The sequence below is a fragment of the Solea solea genome, chromosome 10 (assembly GCF_958295425.1).
Source record: "Solea solea chromosome 10, fSolSol10.1, whole genome shotgun sequence".
Classification (NCBI taxonomy): Eukaryota; Metazoa; Chordata; class Actinopteri; order Pleuronectiformes; family Soleidae; genus Solea; species Solea solea.
In genome coordinates, this window is record NC_081143.1 from 7,685,447 (window position 1) to 7,700,194 (window position 14,748).

Here is a 14,748-nt window from a genome sequence, read left to right on the forward strand (position 1 = left end):
TTTCCATTTGCCCTAGTACATCAGAGAGCAAAACTTTAGGTGAAATTACTACATGCAGTAGTAATTTAACCAAATAAACTGAGCGTGTTGAGAAATTCAATTTAGCGCAATACTAACATGTTAACATGTTTTTTTTTACCAGGTTTAGTCAAACTAACACAATAATTAAATCTTTCTAACACCATGTATTGGTGCACACTTTCACAAATTGGATCTCCATAACAATCAATCTTTTTTATCATTGAAGATCAGTGATGATAGAGAAGAGGTGACAAGAAACAGTGGTCCCCATCTTGACATAAAGTTGGGGCATATGAAGTTTTATGTTCAATCCCTGACCTCCCTGCTGCTTCACTCTCTATTTTATGGGCTTGCTGGTGGAGTGGAAGAACATAACAGTAAAAGAAATGCTTTATAGTCTATGTAGTGGCAAAAGCAGAAGGAGACACTGACATCAAAGCCTTTTTCTCATTATATTTGTTTTTAACACACAAACTTTTCAACCTCAGCAAACTGTAAAAGTTATTTTTTTCAAACTGACTTTTTATTCCATTTCTGGCATTTCCTCACAAAGAAAACGTAAGTTTTAATACAAGGACATTAACAGTACCATAAGTGCACAGCACAATGTGTTATTATGGGAAGCTGTGTGACTCAGTTTTATGTCCTGTCCAGTTTTTGCGACTTTAACAGATGTGCAGCAACAGAGAAAAGTCTGGCCCTATTCAAGTAGACTGCTCCAAGTCACTTAATAAATACCAGGTATTTCTTAACTGACTTTAGAGCCTGGAAAATGGGACTTTTGAGAGCACTTTTGTCCTTAAGGTGATTTTTATTAAATGATTAGTAATCAACTATAAACTAGTCTTATAATCGATAGATTGGTTTTAGTGCTTTTTTCCATGCATCCATCCATCCATCTAGCCAGCTCTCTGATTTTTCATCTTTTTATTCATATTCTTAATATTTTTCTGACTTCTTTGCTCCATATAACAATTAAATCAATTAAGTCATTTAGGTTTTTTTTAAATAAAAAAGACATTTGAAAACTTCATCATTTTCAGGTTTGAAAAACATATTTTTCAACATATTTATGACTAATCGATTCATCGGGAAAATAAGATTCCTGACTGGGTCTGATCACTCTCAACACATCACGCCCTAATTTTTCTCACCTTTTATCACATGATCCCTTTCCTGAATAAAACTAAATGTTTCACCTTAAAATGCACATCATTTATAAGGTGTGTTACTCTTATGGGAACAACCTCTCACCTGCAGACGAGTGTGGCTATGATGACGCACCAGGCCGTGCAGCAGCAATCAGGACTAGGCTGATGAGAGTGTGTATGAGAGTGCGAGGATTCATCCCTTTTGCGTCGTCGGCAGCAAAGCCAAAACGAGTAGAAGAGGAGAAAGAGGAGGTCCAGGCCCAAACACAACAATGCCAAAGAACCAAGCAGCAACACAGACTAAAGAGAAGAGGAAACAAGACACAAATTGTTAGAGGTGACAGGAAATTCACAATTACATGAAACATCTTACAATTCTTATTCTGTCAGATTTGGGGTTTGATTCATTCAGTACAATTCTTGATCATTTCTGTATCACAGGGAGGCAGACAATTTCGGAAGTGAGTTAAAGATACAGGAAGCAAATAAGCTGATATGTGAGGAAACCAAATACAAAGAGACATCACATGATTTAGATTTTCCTGTGTAGACAGACACACAGATACACAGATAAACAAAGTGTGTTCCTCTCTCCAGCTATTTGAGGACAGAAACTGGTGTCTGTGAAATGATGATATGATATGGATGAATATTTGATGGATACCATGAAAACCACATTTGCATACCATCACACATGCACACCTCTACAGAGTGAGCGGAAGCAATTCTGTTGGGAAGCTGTGTGTGTGTTGGAGACCCACCACACAGATCACAAACCCCCGAAACGCTTTGAAGTGCAAAAGAAGGAAGGGATGGTGGGGGTAGACAGATAGAGTTGGGAGTGTACAATTGGAAAGAAAATGACTGAACTGAAAATAAAAAGGGAGAAATGGATAAAGACATCGATGAGGGCTGTTATAGCAGTTTGCCAAGAACTGACGAAATCTTGTTTTATCACACACTGCAATGTTAGTTTTTCTTTCCCCTTCTGGACTTGTCTGGAAAAGTCATTTGTTTTGTGCACGGCCATGCAGACACCAAGGTACTTTTCTGTTCCAACAAAATCTCTGCTGGAATCTGCTGGAACACTTTATTTGTAAGAATCCACCACAGTTCTCCCGTGTTCAGAAACAGCAACGATGTATTTCAGGGGAATCCTCAATGGATGATAACACAGTCTGACTCCACCTCACAGATCCACCAACACTTTCTGGCTTCCTAGATTTTCTGATTTCTGAACGGCTGACTTTTCTACTGACCTCATTCTTGCCTCACTACAAGCCAGCACTTTCCACACTCATACATACTGTATGAGCACATGTATGTGCCAAAGCTTCATCCCAAAAACATACGACACCTCCAACAACCATAGCTATCAAACATCTAATAATATATTTGTTGTGATGGGTCACAGGCTATACAGTTGGGACACTCCTCTTATGGTCTATAGCCACAATAGATGACAATGAGCTACATACAATGTCAGCATGCCAACAATCGGTAGGTTGCGGTTCCATCAGCCTGTTTTAATCTGCATTTAAATGTTGGACATTTTATCACATGGTGATAAATTAAATTCTTCATTCTTGAAATATTGCATTAAAGTTTGTACACTTGAAATTTGGGAGATCATTTTATGGAGCAATTTTTTACTGTATTGCTTACATTAATTAATTAATTAATTAATGCATTGTCACAAAAATGGCCCTGTGATGGACTGGTGAACTGTCCAGGGTGTTCCCCCGCCTATCGCCCTATGTTAGCTGAGATTGAACTGCCATCTGCCCCCCCTCCCCCCATGCATGTACCCCTTTTCGTGCATTAATCACGCATGCTCAGAAGACAACGCCAGAGCTTATGCTAGGTTGCTAAATCCAACGAGACAGTTGCAGCAACGTTATGGCAGAAAATGCGACAGGTGTTGGTCACACGTGAAAGGCGATTTTTGGGAAAGCTACTGCCAAGAAAAAGGCGATCCAAAGCGATCCAAAACCAGAGTGAACATCGGTGCTGCGTTTGAATGGTGGCTGAACTGAAAATCCAGAAAGGGCTGCAAAGTGATGCTATGATGAAACGTAGCCTAATCAAACAGTTTTTCCAGGATCTCCAACCCTACTTTTAAGGGAGGTGGCCAATGACTGAAAGAAAAACTATCCTCCTGTGGAGGATAAAGTGGTAGATAATGGATGGATGGAGTTGTAAAGCACATGACTGAAACTTCTTACCAGCTGCCATTTGAAAGATGGGTATGTATGGGAGGGATGTACGCAGACACGTGCACACATAAGGCCCAAGGGGTGCTTGAGCCCCTGCCCTTTTTGCCTCGTATTAAAGAGGGCCGTTTTTGTGTGTTTTTTAATGAATAAATATATTTCTGTCTATAATGGCGTTATAAAAAACGGTGTTGTGTGTTGAGCCACTTCTCTGTCCACTGCGGCTCCGCTCTGTCTCTCACAGAGGGGCGAGAGAGAGATAGATAGAGAGAGAGAGAGAGAGCGATAAGCCACACTTATCACGCACGTAGATGAGATGTGACAGTGGAGCGACTTGAACCTGTGAGTTATAGACGCATTTACATAACTTTCTTGTGGGAGCTAACAAGTCGCCTTCCACTTGTTCAACGTGCGTAAATATGAGTCATATTTCAGTAAAGCGCCCATGTGCGCTTGTTAAGATAACTGCTTGTTAAGAAGAGTTAAGAATAATCTAATATGACAGCTGTCTGTGTCGGCTGTTTATCTTGCCACCAATCTTCAGCTTCTTCCAGATATTGAGTTTATTTTGACTTTGCTGTTGTAAACATTGCTGTTCCTACTAACAGTCACAGAAGAAGCAGGGACAATGATGTTCACGTTTAAGTTTTTTCCATTACTTATTTTTGTATTATATTATATGTAATAAACCAGTGTTTTATTGCTTTTTAGAATTGCAGTCTTCCAAACCTCGGTATTATGATAATGTGAATAAACTCATGTTGACAATCATTTGTTGACAAAAAGAGAAATGGCAATTACATAACACTCATAGCTACACAGGATACACAACTAAGTGTGTAACTCTCTTTTTATAAGTACTTTGTTTATTAATTTTCCATTACTTAATCTACATATTGTGTTATTAAGGCCTGGAAAAAAAAAACCTGGATATACGTATGTACTGATTAGCAAATCACTACATTCCTCCAAGTAGTGCGAGAAGCAAATGTTATCAATAATGAACTTACAGTAAGTACTAATGAAACGCCACCACATATAAACAGCAATTGGTGTTTTTTACATATTTAATCAAGATCTAGAAATAACTTCCAATATTAAATATTGGGAGTTATTTCTAGATCTTGCTTAACAGCAGTGGATGGAAAAACACATAAATGTGTAATTCAGTTAAATTTGCCATTTCTTTTAATGGAAACACATCCTCATCTTATTATCAGTCAAGACAACATACAGCTGAGGTTGTTTAAAACCCTATAGTTATGCAAGATCACACTAAGTGAGACACCCTAACCCAGGGGTCTCAAAGTGGCGGCCCGGGGGCCATAAGTGGCCCTCCAATCGATTTCATGTGGCCCTCCAAACAATATCAAGTTGTAACGAGTAATTTCTATATGTTCTATATGTTAAAAGAATAGATTAATTTTGCATCATAAATATGTTTTTTTTTATTGTTGCATATTAAAACAACCACTTATATTTTGAAATGATCCAATCCAATCCAACTTTATTTGTAAAGTGCTGTACAGAATAATGGATAAAAGACAGAAGAAGTAAAAGACAGAAAAGCTCACACGAGGCAATAGAGTACATTGCTTTTCCCAAAAAAGTTGGGCTTTTTTTTTTTTTACTTGACTGGCCCCCGACTGACTAGACGAGACTGTCAGAGGCCCACAGGTCATTTGAGTTTGAGACCCCTGCCCTAACCCAACATGGAGCTGTTAACATCAGAACTCGGCACTGGGAGTAATGCCACCCCCGAGTTCACTGCATTTCAGTTGAAGTCACTGGTGAGACATTGTTAGCAATACCAGTCAATTACAACACTCAACATGGTATTTTGTGCATAGAAACAGTGTAGCAACATGTCTATTATAAAATTAAACAGTGCTATGTGTACGATGGATGTACTGTAAAACAAATACGACAGAAGTGCTATAACGTTTGGGCAGTGGCAGTCATCTTAAAATCCTAACTTTGAGTTTCCATGGTGACAATTCTAATTCAGGGGGAGTCCCCCAGGAACCAAAAGTCTGGAGCAAGTGGTGCTCTCTAAAAATACTGCAATCTAGCTTTAGGACTGTTAGTGTGAAGTGTGGTTACATCTGATAGGATAATTCCTATTCCTAACAATGACATGATTAACATTCATCCATCCATCCATCATCCATACCATTTGAACTTTGATGATCACAGGGACAGCTGGAGCTGTTTCTGGCTGTGAATGGGCATTGGCAGCCTCTTATAGACTCAGAGCCAAGCAACCATTCATTCTCACAGTGACATAACAAGGGGAAAACTCACAGAAAGGCATTGATCAAACTGTGTTTTAAACAAAGAACCGCAACACCACCGCGTGCTGCTCCCCGTGACATCACACAGCAGATATAACTGTTCAGACCATCCAAACCAACCAACTGACACCAGTGCTAATTGATCACTGCTAAAAAAGTTAACTTGTCTTTAACACTAACCTCTTTTCAGCACAGCCAAGACAAAATCTTTTACTTTCATCAGATCGAGTATATTACGTTAATCTGCCTCAGATTGTACAAACTCACAGCTCTCCACATCTTATCTATGTCCAGTATTTGCATAATTTATAAGAAACTGGTGAGGACATGGACAAAATCCATTTCACACAAAGTTGAGGAACATTTTTTTGAGAATCTCTGCATCTAAGTGACTCTCTTTAATCAAACCCACACTTGAAATTTGACGGGTTCTTTCCACGCCCCACTTTAGTTGCAAGTCTGTTGAGTATGTTTTCCTGCTGATAAACAAACAAACCAACAGACCCAGGAGAAAACATAATCTCCTTGGAGGAGGTAACAATGCAGCATAATGACAAGGTCAGCATTTAATGTGAACTGTGTCAGATGTATAACTAGGCCAGCAAAGGCTAATGTATCAAATCTAGGGGGGTTTCATATAATCCAATGAAGTCAGTGGGTCAGTAAACAAGACCATTACAGCAGATAAGACACAACACAACATGGGATATGACCTTATGTTTATCTGACAAGTGACAGAACAGTACTCTACTAAAAGCATCCATACACCTCTGTTATTGGAAGTATCTACTTCTGGGTCCAAGGCTAGGAGATATAAATATACAGTAAGTGATTTATATACCACTTAAAATAATTACAATCACTGGATGGCAGTGACAATATGAGTTTGTATATTTTACATCAATTGTGGCTCTACTATACTGTAACAGCTTTGACGTTTTAACTTGCACACATATGAGATAATTCAGTGAATTTATGTGTATATTTATTACTGCTCATGATTACTTCCTTGTGGGAGAGCACTTGGTAAGCCCGAGCTGAGCCAGAGGAAAGCACTTGATTGTTTTTTCCAGGTTAAAGAAGATGATTGAAGGAAGGGAGGAGGAGATCCTGTAGGGAGAGGAGAGCAAGATAAGCTCTGCAGATCCCTCCTCTCTGGTATTATCCTCTCTTATTATCTATAAGGCTTTGCTAGTGACTGTGCTCCTCTAATGTATTGTTGAGCCCTTGACTTTTCACTATATACCATTAAACAGATTAAGCTTAGCAGATTGAGAATAAAAGCTCACGCGACAGTAAATAATGCTGGGTGTTTTCATGGCATCATTTTAAATTATGCTACAGGAATGACAATGACACAACTACTGTGATACACCTGGCATTAAAATGTGTTTTCAGTGATCAGAATGGAAACGGATAGCGCCTGACCACTTGTAAGTACAGGTACTTACCCGAGGACAGATTGTTATCCAATCTGCAAAACCACTTCGGGAAACGATATTTGATCATCATTCAAATGCCAGCTGAAAAGGGGGCTATAGAGAAATGAGTGAACACCAGGAAACAAAGTGTAGTATTATATTATGGATTGAACTGAGGAGGTTAACAAATTAGTCAATTAAGATAGAGGTTTCCCTGGTAGTTGTTGAAGATTTACCCACATTGTTAGGATTGTTAAGTAGTTTTAAGTGATCTACAGTTCGGCGCTGTTCGGCTTGATTTCTGTGTGGGAGGTCTCTTCCTGTGACGGGACTCAGCGGCCGGCCGTCTGACCAATCATCGCATAGTACCTGCTTTTAAGCATGCCTGGAACCTCGTCTGACCAGGTATAAATAGTACCTGGTACCAGGTACTAGGCTAGTGAAACGCTACTTAAACCGTGCCATGGCGAGGCGAGTAGAGCCGGTGGAAATGTGCCATAAGAGCGCTTCAACACACGGGGCGCCAGCAGATCGCGCATAGAGCAGCTAGCTGCTAAGCTTCAGAAATACTACCCAACACCGGACCTTAAAAGCCTTGTAGCCTCTAAAGGGTCAACAGTAGAATTTGTGCTATGTACAGCCGAAAATGGAGAGGAAGTTGACGATGGGCAGCAACAGAAATGCTGATGTGAATACTTTTCTCCCAGACAGAGAAGCGACACAAGGAATTTCAGCCAAGGTTACCGAACACACTCTCTCTCCATCTTCTGCTTTCACTTTGTCGTTGTTGCTCTCAAGCAAGCACACTTCCTCTTTCAATCTCTGTTGCCGATATGCTAAATTCAACCAAATGGTTACAAAAATAAAACCAATGGGAGGGACCATTATGTATGTAAATGTGTACATGAACACAAAATACAGCATCTTATTTCTGCATTTTCAAAAAATCTGGTGCCCACACCCCTACAATGCTTTCAACTTGGATTGCAGGAACCCAGTTTTAAACACTAAAGATCACTGTTGTACATATTTCACAAATATCGCATATAATTAGAAACTGTTTTGATTGCTAATTCAGCCTCTCAAATGTGGTGATTTGCGTGTGTAACCTTGAGCAATAAAGAAACTGCATTTAATTACATTTCAAACATTTTGGAAGAGTATCTGGAAGCAAATCTGTAGCAGGCCCTTAATGTTTTTAATCTTTTAAAATGTTGTTTTCATTATTGGAGTAAGTGTTACTTTAAAATAAATGCCCAAATCACAATTTAAAAAAGGGGCCACAGGTTTGAGACCTAACCCTAAACCCTCTGATGTAAATGGTATGTAAAGAAATTGTAGAAATGTCCCACATTCTTAAATCCCCCCCCCCCAATGGTGGCTGTAAGATTAACTGACGGTCTGACAAACCATCACAGCAGATTAAGTGTGGATCAATTAGCTACTAATAAGCATGGTGAGCTTGGCTGTGCATGTGTGTGTGTGTCTGTGTGTGAGAGTTGATGCTACTACAGATCAGCTTGCAGGCTGGAGGAGGGGCTAAAAACATTAAACACCCAAGCACAGTGATCTACTTTCAGTCTGTCCATTTAACTGTGTTTGTTTCTCTCTCTCTCTGTCTCTCTCTCTCTCTCTCTCTGTGTGATTGAGCTGACAGGCTCAATCACTTCCACTTCAGTGAGTTGTCCTTGCCCTGTGCCTGTGTGCTCCTCTGTAGTCTGGCCTCTCGACTTCTCTCCCCAGGCTGTCACTGACCTCAAGTTCATTCTGCTTATATTCACCTCACCAGTGCTACTGGTGCAACTTAAATACTAACTGCAAAACCTTAATCAGGCTGAAAATAAAGCAGATTTAAAGCTGCAGTTGGTAACTTTATGTGATTTCTGTTGTTGATGTTATTATTCTGCCTCTGTTACCTATTTGCAATGTCCCTTCAACTGAAAATGGGCTCTGTCAAGCAATACTATCCGACCTGACTGAGGGAGGGTTTGTGTATACAGCAGCAGCACAGAGGCAAGCGTTTATCCCATTAAACTGCTGAAATAGCATGTTTTTTGAGCTGTTAAATTGTCTTCTGAAACTTTCATGAAGGACTTTCCAGGACCAATTCCCTCAAATTCAAGGACCAAATGTGCTGACACAGTTTAAGATGGGAGGACAACTTGTAAGAGCTGCTTCACCCACGGCATTTATTGATTTGCATCACTCTCTGCATCTGGACAAGTGATTGTCCTTGGGATCTTGGTCAAGCCAGATCTTGGAATTTGCATTTCCCAAGCATCACATCATTTGCTCTCTCTTGCTTAAAGTTACTCACGCATTGTTCTGCATGGAAACTCACGTCAACGGCGGAGAGGGACAGTGTCCACAGCACCGCAATTATGACTTGTTTGTTCTGCGTAGGCCTAACAAGGCCACATCAGTGACAAGAGACAAGTTAAATATCAATTTAACTTGTTTAGACTGGCTATTTTTTGCACTTTTTGTCTTTGATACCGTCTGATTCTGTTACAAGATAATTTCTTCCATTGTGCAAACTGTAGTATACAATTCAAAAACAGCAATATACTGGCTTACTTTTCCACAGCTGGGAGTGTGTGTGTGTCATTACAGGTCACATGATTCCTCTGTAATGTTCTGCAGCTGTTAAACTGTGGCTGCTAGCTGACACTGCAATTCTACCGTAGTACCAACAGATGAACACACACAAAAACACACACATGGTTCGACACACATGCTATTTAAATGCCTTTCAGCTCTAAAAAGCCACAGCATCCCAAATAAAGTCAAAGTCATCAGGGACCACAAGCGGTGGTGAGTGAATACATAACAGATTTGTTAGTTTTAGAAAGAAAACTCCTGCATAAGATGGAAAACTAAGAGAGTGAGTGATCAGTGAGGGGCATGGTGTGAGAAGAAAGTATTAAACAGCTTCAGAGCTCAAGGGCTGAATACAAATGAACCTGAGCCAAATCACAGCAGAAAACAGAAGAATCTCTCTCTATTGTGTGAGAGTGTGTTTGTGCATGCACATATGTCTGTGAGAGAGTGTGTGACGTTGTGGTATGGTGACAATCTCACTGCACTGAGTAAGGACCTTGTTTTCGTGTGTGTGTGTGTGCGCGCGCACTTCTCAGCTGGATGAGTGGATGCATAAAAGCCTTTGAGACAGATATACTGGGCCAATCTAAAGACGGGCTTCAGTGAAAGAGTGAAAGAAAGAAAGAGACCATTCTTTCACAAGCGACTACAGCCCTCCCCTTCCTACTCTCTCTCCCTTCTCACCCCCCCACCTCCCCACCATCCAACCAACCTCCTTCTTCTTCATCTTCTTCTCACCCTCCAACTCTGCCTCCCCCCATCGTGCCTGAATTAATGATTTCCCCCTGAATAGAACCCATATATTCACAAACACAAACACACACACAACCCCTGAGGGATATCTGGGACCTCACCTCCACAAACAACACTAAGTGCTCAACATGCACTGACACAGAAAAAGACCACAGTGACGTATAGTGTGCACATGCAGCACATGCAGCACATGCAACTACTGTGCTTACAAATAACGTGCAAAAAAACAACAACATGTGATCGTAGCGCAGAATGATCCGTGACATAGAGACAGCGCTGTCTGCTAAAATATGTCAGGATGTAATCAGTCTAAAAAGGGGGTCCTTAAAATTCCACTGGTGACACACACTAACACACATACACACAAAGACCCTTAGTTAAATACTGAATAGCCTGCAGGAAGTGGTTATTTGGCAATTTAGAAGCACCTCCCATGGTTCATCGAACCCTTTCTCCCCCTTCTTGCCTCGAATCAGTCTCTTTTTATCTTCCTCACTTCTCCTCCTCTTTCTCTCTCCCTCCCAGTCTCTCTCTCACTAGTTCTCCTCTCCCCTCTTTGTTCATAGCCGTGGGTTCCTTCCCACGCTTGCATCTTGAACTTGCACGCCCTCCCTTCCCATGTCTGCAAACTATACTGTGGGCCGATTACAGCAGTGCATGCAATGTGGGACTCTACACAACACACCTCAGGGTCACAGAGACTGTGTTTCCAGCTGCAGAGACCTGGAAGTTACCTTGTTTCAGAATTCTAATGATATGCAGCAAAAGTGGGTCAAAGCCCCTGTAGCATGGAGCTGCTCTTGAAGGCAGCGCGGCAGACTCTGGGTGTTTTCTCAAAGAAAGACTGCAATTAGATTTACACATTTAATTTGTGCTGACTATTATTTTTTTAGAGCTTCTGGATTATTTTTTTCATTTCAGCATTTTATTTTTATGTGATGAATGTCAATCACAGGTTTCCAAAGCCCAACAACATCCACAATTTACATGTTTTGCCCAATACACAGTTGAGAGAAATTCAGGAAAGGCTTTCTTATCTTTTTTTTTTGGGCCATTGATTAACTGACTTTCCCAGAAGTTTCAAGTTATGTCTATTTACTATTTGTTATCATGCTTACAGTAGTCCAACTAAAATCTAGCTAGTCTTAGTCAGACTAACATACCAGGATACTGTGATTCATCGTCTGATTACTCCACTGCATGTATATGCGTAGTCAGACTGGAGTTGGACTTGGTGTTCTGCGCATGCATCAAAATTTCCACCACAGTCTTTGACCCAGAAGTAGAAGGAAACAATGTATAATCTGCAGTAATAACAAAATAACAAATAACACAATGGAGTTGGCGAGAGCAAATGCTGCAGAGAAGACCCACTTTTGAACACAGAACCACAGCCTGATCCATTTCACTGTCAATCTCGCCGTTCACTCTTTGTTTTTCTGTGATGTAAAAGTCAACAAGAAACTGATTCAATACGCACTAGCTTATATATATATATGAGTTAGGGTTGTAACAGAGAGATACAGCAAAAAAGACCAGTGTCACATGCGGCACATGCACAACATGCAATTGTAATGCAGAATGATCAGTGACATAAAGACAGAGCCCAACAAGGCCAATAAATCGAATTTCTGCCTGTCTTAGTCGGACTACAGCCTTAGTTCGATTAAAGTGTGCCTGTAAACGTACCGAGTGAGAATCCCAGAGTTGTTAAGGGCTGATAGGCTTCGTCAGCATTGTGTGATTTGGCTTTTTCTAACCTATCATGATATTAATCTTAAAAACAACCTTGATTTATATTGCAACCATTAAAGGTCCTGCCTAATCAATTAATAACAATGATAAAACTAGTGGGGGTCAGTGCCTCAGTCAAGGATATTTCTCAGTCTCTCTCTCTCTCACACACACACACAGAATTGATTGATGCACAGAGGGAACCCACAACTCTTTGGTGGCAAAGCAGCATCAGTCACTACTTGGCTACTCTGCTGTGAAATTACAGTGTGGGAAGGTGGCAGGAGGTAGGAGAATAAGGTGACGCTGCATGATGAAGGAGATGATGAATTCTAAATGGGAGGTAATGTTCTCTTTTTACTTGTCTTACCTTCTGGTACTCAGAATCCTCTGGTCTGAAGTCACTGCTCACCAGCTGGAATTCCAGGTTGAAATGAGGCAACCGGTGAAGCAGATTCACCCACCAAGGTGGGGAGTAGTTCACTACGGCTGCCATCCTGACGCAGCTACCTGACGCCGGCTGTCACTTCGTTCTGATAGCCCAATTCCTCACGCAGACACTGCAATGAAATACACCAACGCTGTAAGTTTGACAGGTCTTTCCTGCACAATTCACACCTCCTCTCATGACTGATTTACCACATAAAATACTGAAGATGAGGTTACAATATGTGCAAGCCTACACTGCTGACCACTAAAACCTCAAAGGTCCTGCATCCATAAAGTGCAGAGACTACTGATGACTGACATACAGTAATACAAGGACTACGTGATGAGTTATGAGAGAGTAGTGACCAAATAGGGTGGAACAAGTGTATAAATTCTGATTCATTGTAAATATGCTAATAAAACATCACTAATTAATAACTAATAAATATCATATAGCAGAAGCTTTTTATGAGCAGCATGTCCTAACTGATCCGTGACATATCTATTATGTTGGTGTAGGTGTGTGTGTAACTATTTTTTTAGTCTATTTAGGACCTAAACACTGACCTTGTCAGGACCACTAGTCCTCATGGGGACCAAAACCTGGTCCTGATGTGGCAGAACCGTAAAAGTTATACTACAGTAAAAGGTAAGGTGGAGTTAGAGGTAGGCAGTTATTAGTCAGAAATAATGCTTTGGTTAGGCAGACCAAATTAATGGAAATCAATGCAGTGTCCTAACAAGGATAGCTGTGCAAACTTGTGTGTGTGCGCGCACGCGCGTGCTTGCACTTAACAGGGCTAAAACACTGCAATATGACATATTACTTAATCTTCTACATTTAAATGAATAAAATAAAATAATTATTTTAGATTCCCTTTGCAGTCTGTGGTGCATTGTTATCTATTGCAAGTGTATCATGATAACTATAATACTATCATAAACCGCTTATATGTTTTACCTATTCTACAGTAAACACTAAATGCAGCATAGATGAAATATTTGCCTTATTTTTTTTTTCAAATATCCCGTTCGAGGTATATGGATGAAGGATGATGTCATCTTTTATATCGCAGTCCATGGATACTGTAAGCAAGACTACATGCTGTGCATGAATTATGACATGATAATAGCATGACAGACAAAACAAACCTGCAACCAATTTACGCCAATGCTGCAAAACACACGATTCGTGATGTAAAAACGTGTAGTGGGCGGTTAAATGGTTGTTAAATCACCCCCCGCGCGCGCACACACGCACACACACGCACACACACACATACACACAAACTGTCTCTGTTCTCTGTCTATTAAAATTAATTGAACGCACGGACACATGTAGGTCAACTTGCTCGCCGGTTTTCTCGTCTATTCACGCTTTCAAACGTCGAGTCAATAAAACGTCCCCAAACCCGGGTTAGCTAGCTTCTTCAGCCCGCTTTGTCCCCCCCAGAACTACCGCAGTCTTCTTCTCAACGAGTCACCAAGGCAACAGTGCCGTCTCCGTGTCTGAGCGGGACATACCTACCAAGTGAAGCCCGGTTCAGTCCGGTTTACCGCAGTCTTGGACTCCAGCAGGCCGGCGTTTATCTCACCTATTGTCCTCCCTGCTCCGGTGGTGGATTTGAACACGACAGCCGAGCGCTGTCCGATACGTTAACGCGGCCGTGTCGTGCCGAGTAAACCGCAACAAGCGAGTGTGCCGCTGTTTCGCTTTGAACTGCTTATAAAATAACGGAACATCGTCCACCGTGAAACAGCTCCGCTCACATTACACCGAGACGCCGTCGTGTTCACACGGTCCCCGACAGCAACAACACTGCGGAGGATCAAGGGTTAAAGTCGTTGACCCGCAACCCAGTATTTAATCTATTTTTCCCCTTTTACGAGAGACAATACCGTTGTTTTCTTTTTCCTACACCATGGCCGGCGGTGCTCTAATCTGCGCTGTTCCCACGGTGGTCGTCGGTTCTGCGCTGTTCCGTTCACTCTGCGGTTCTTCGATAGGAGGATATTGTTGGGGAGTGAAGCAAACGCGGTGGTTAACAGCGCTGGAGGACGGGGCTTTGCGGCAGCTTCAGCGCTGCGTGCGTGCGTGCGTGCATGTGTGTGCGTGTTCGTGCGTGTCAGA

General features: G+C 41.2%; 1 protein-coding gene across 3 annotated transcripts in view; it reads right to left on the reverse strand.

Moving 5' to 3' along the window:
* The window catches only part of LOC131466552 (protein tweety homolog 3-like), a 30,635-nt gene extending 15,922 nt beyond the window's left edge, over positions 1 to 14,713 (reverse strand). The window contains exons 1-3 of one of the 3 annotated variants that reach the window (XM_058639853.1): positions 14,517 to 14,713; positions 12,559 to 12,748; positions 1,276 to 1,472 (exon numbers count right to left, since the gene is read on the reverse strand). In XM_058639853.1, coding sequence (XP_058495836.1) covers positions 1,276 to 1,472; positions 12,559 to 12,684 — 323 coding nt within the window. In that variant the 5' untranslated portion in view covers positions 12,685 to 12,748; positions 14,517 to 14,713. Of the gene's footprint in view, positions 1 to 1,275; positions 1,473 to 12,558; positions 12,749 to 14,141; positions 14,492 to 14,516 lie in introns of those variants that run through there. The other 2 variants (XM_058639855.1, XM_058639854.1) reach the window with 2 other exon arrangements.
* Between the last annotated feature and the right edge of the window lie 35 nt (positions 14,714 to 14,748).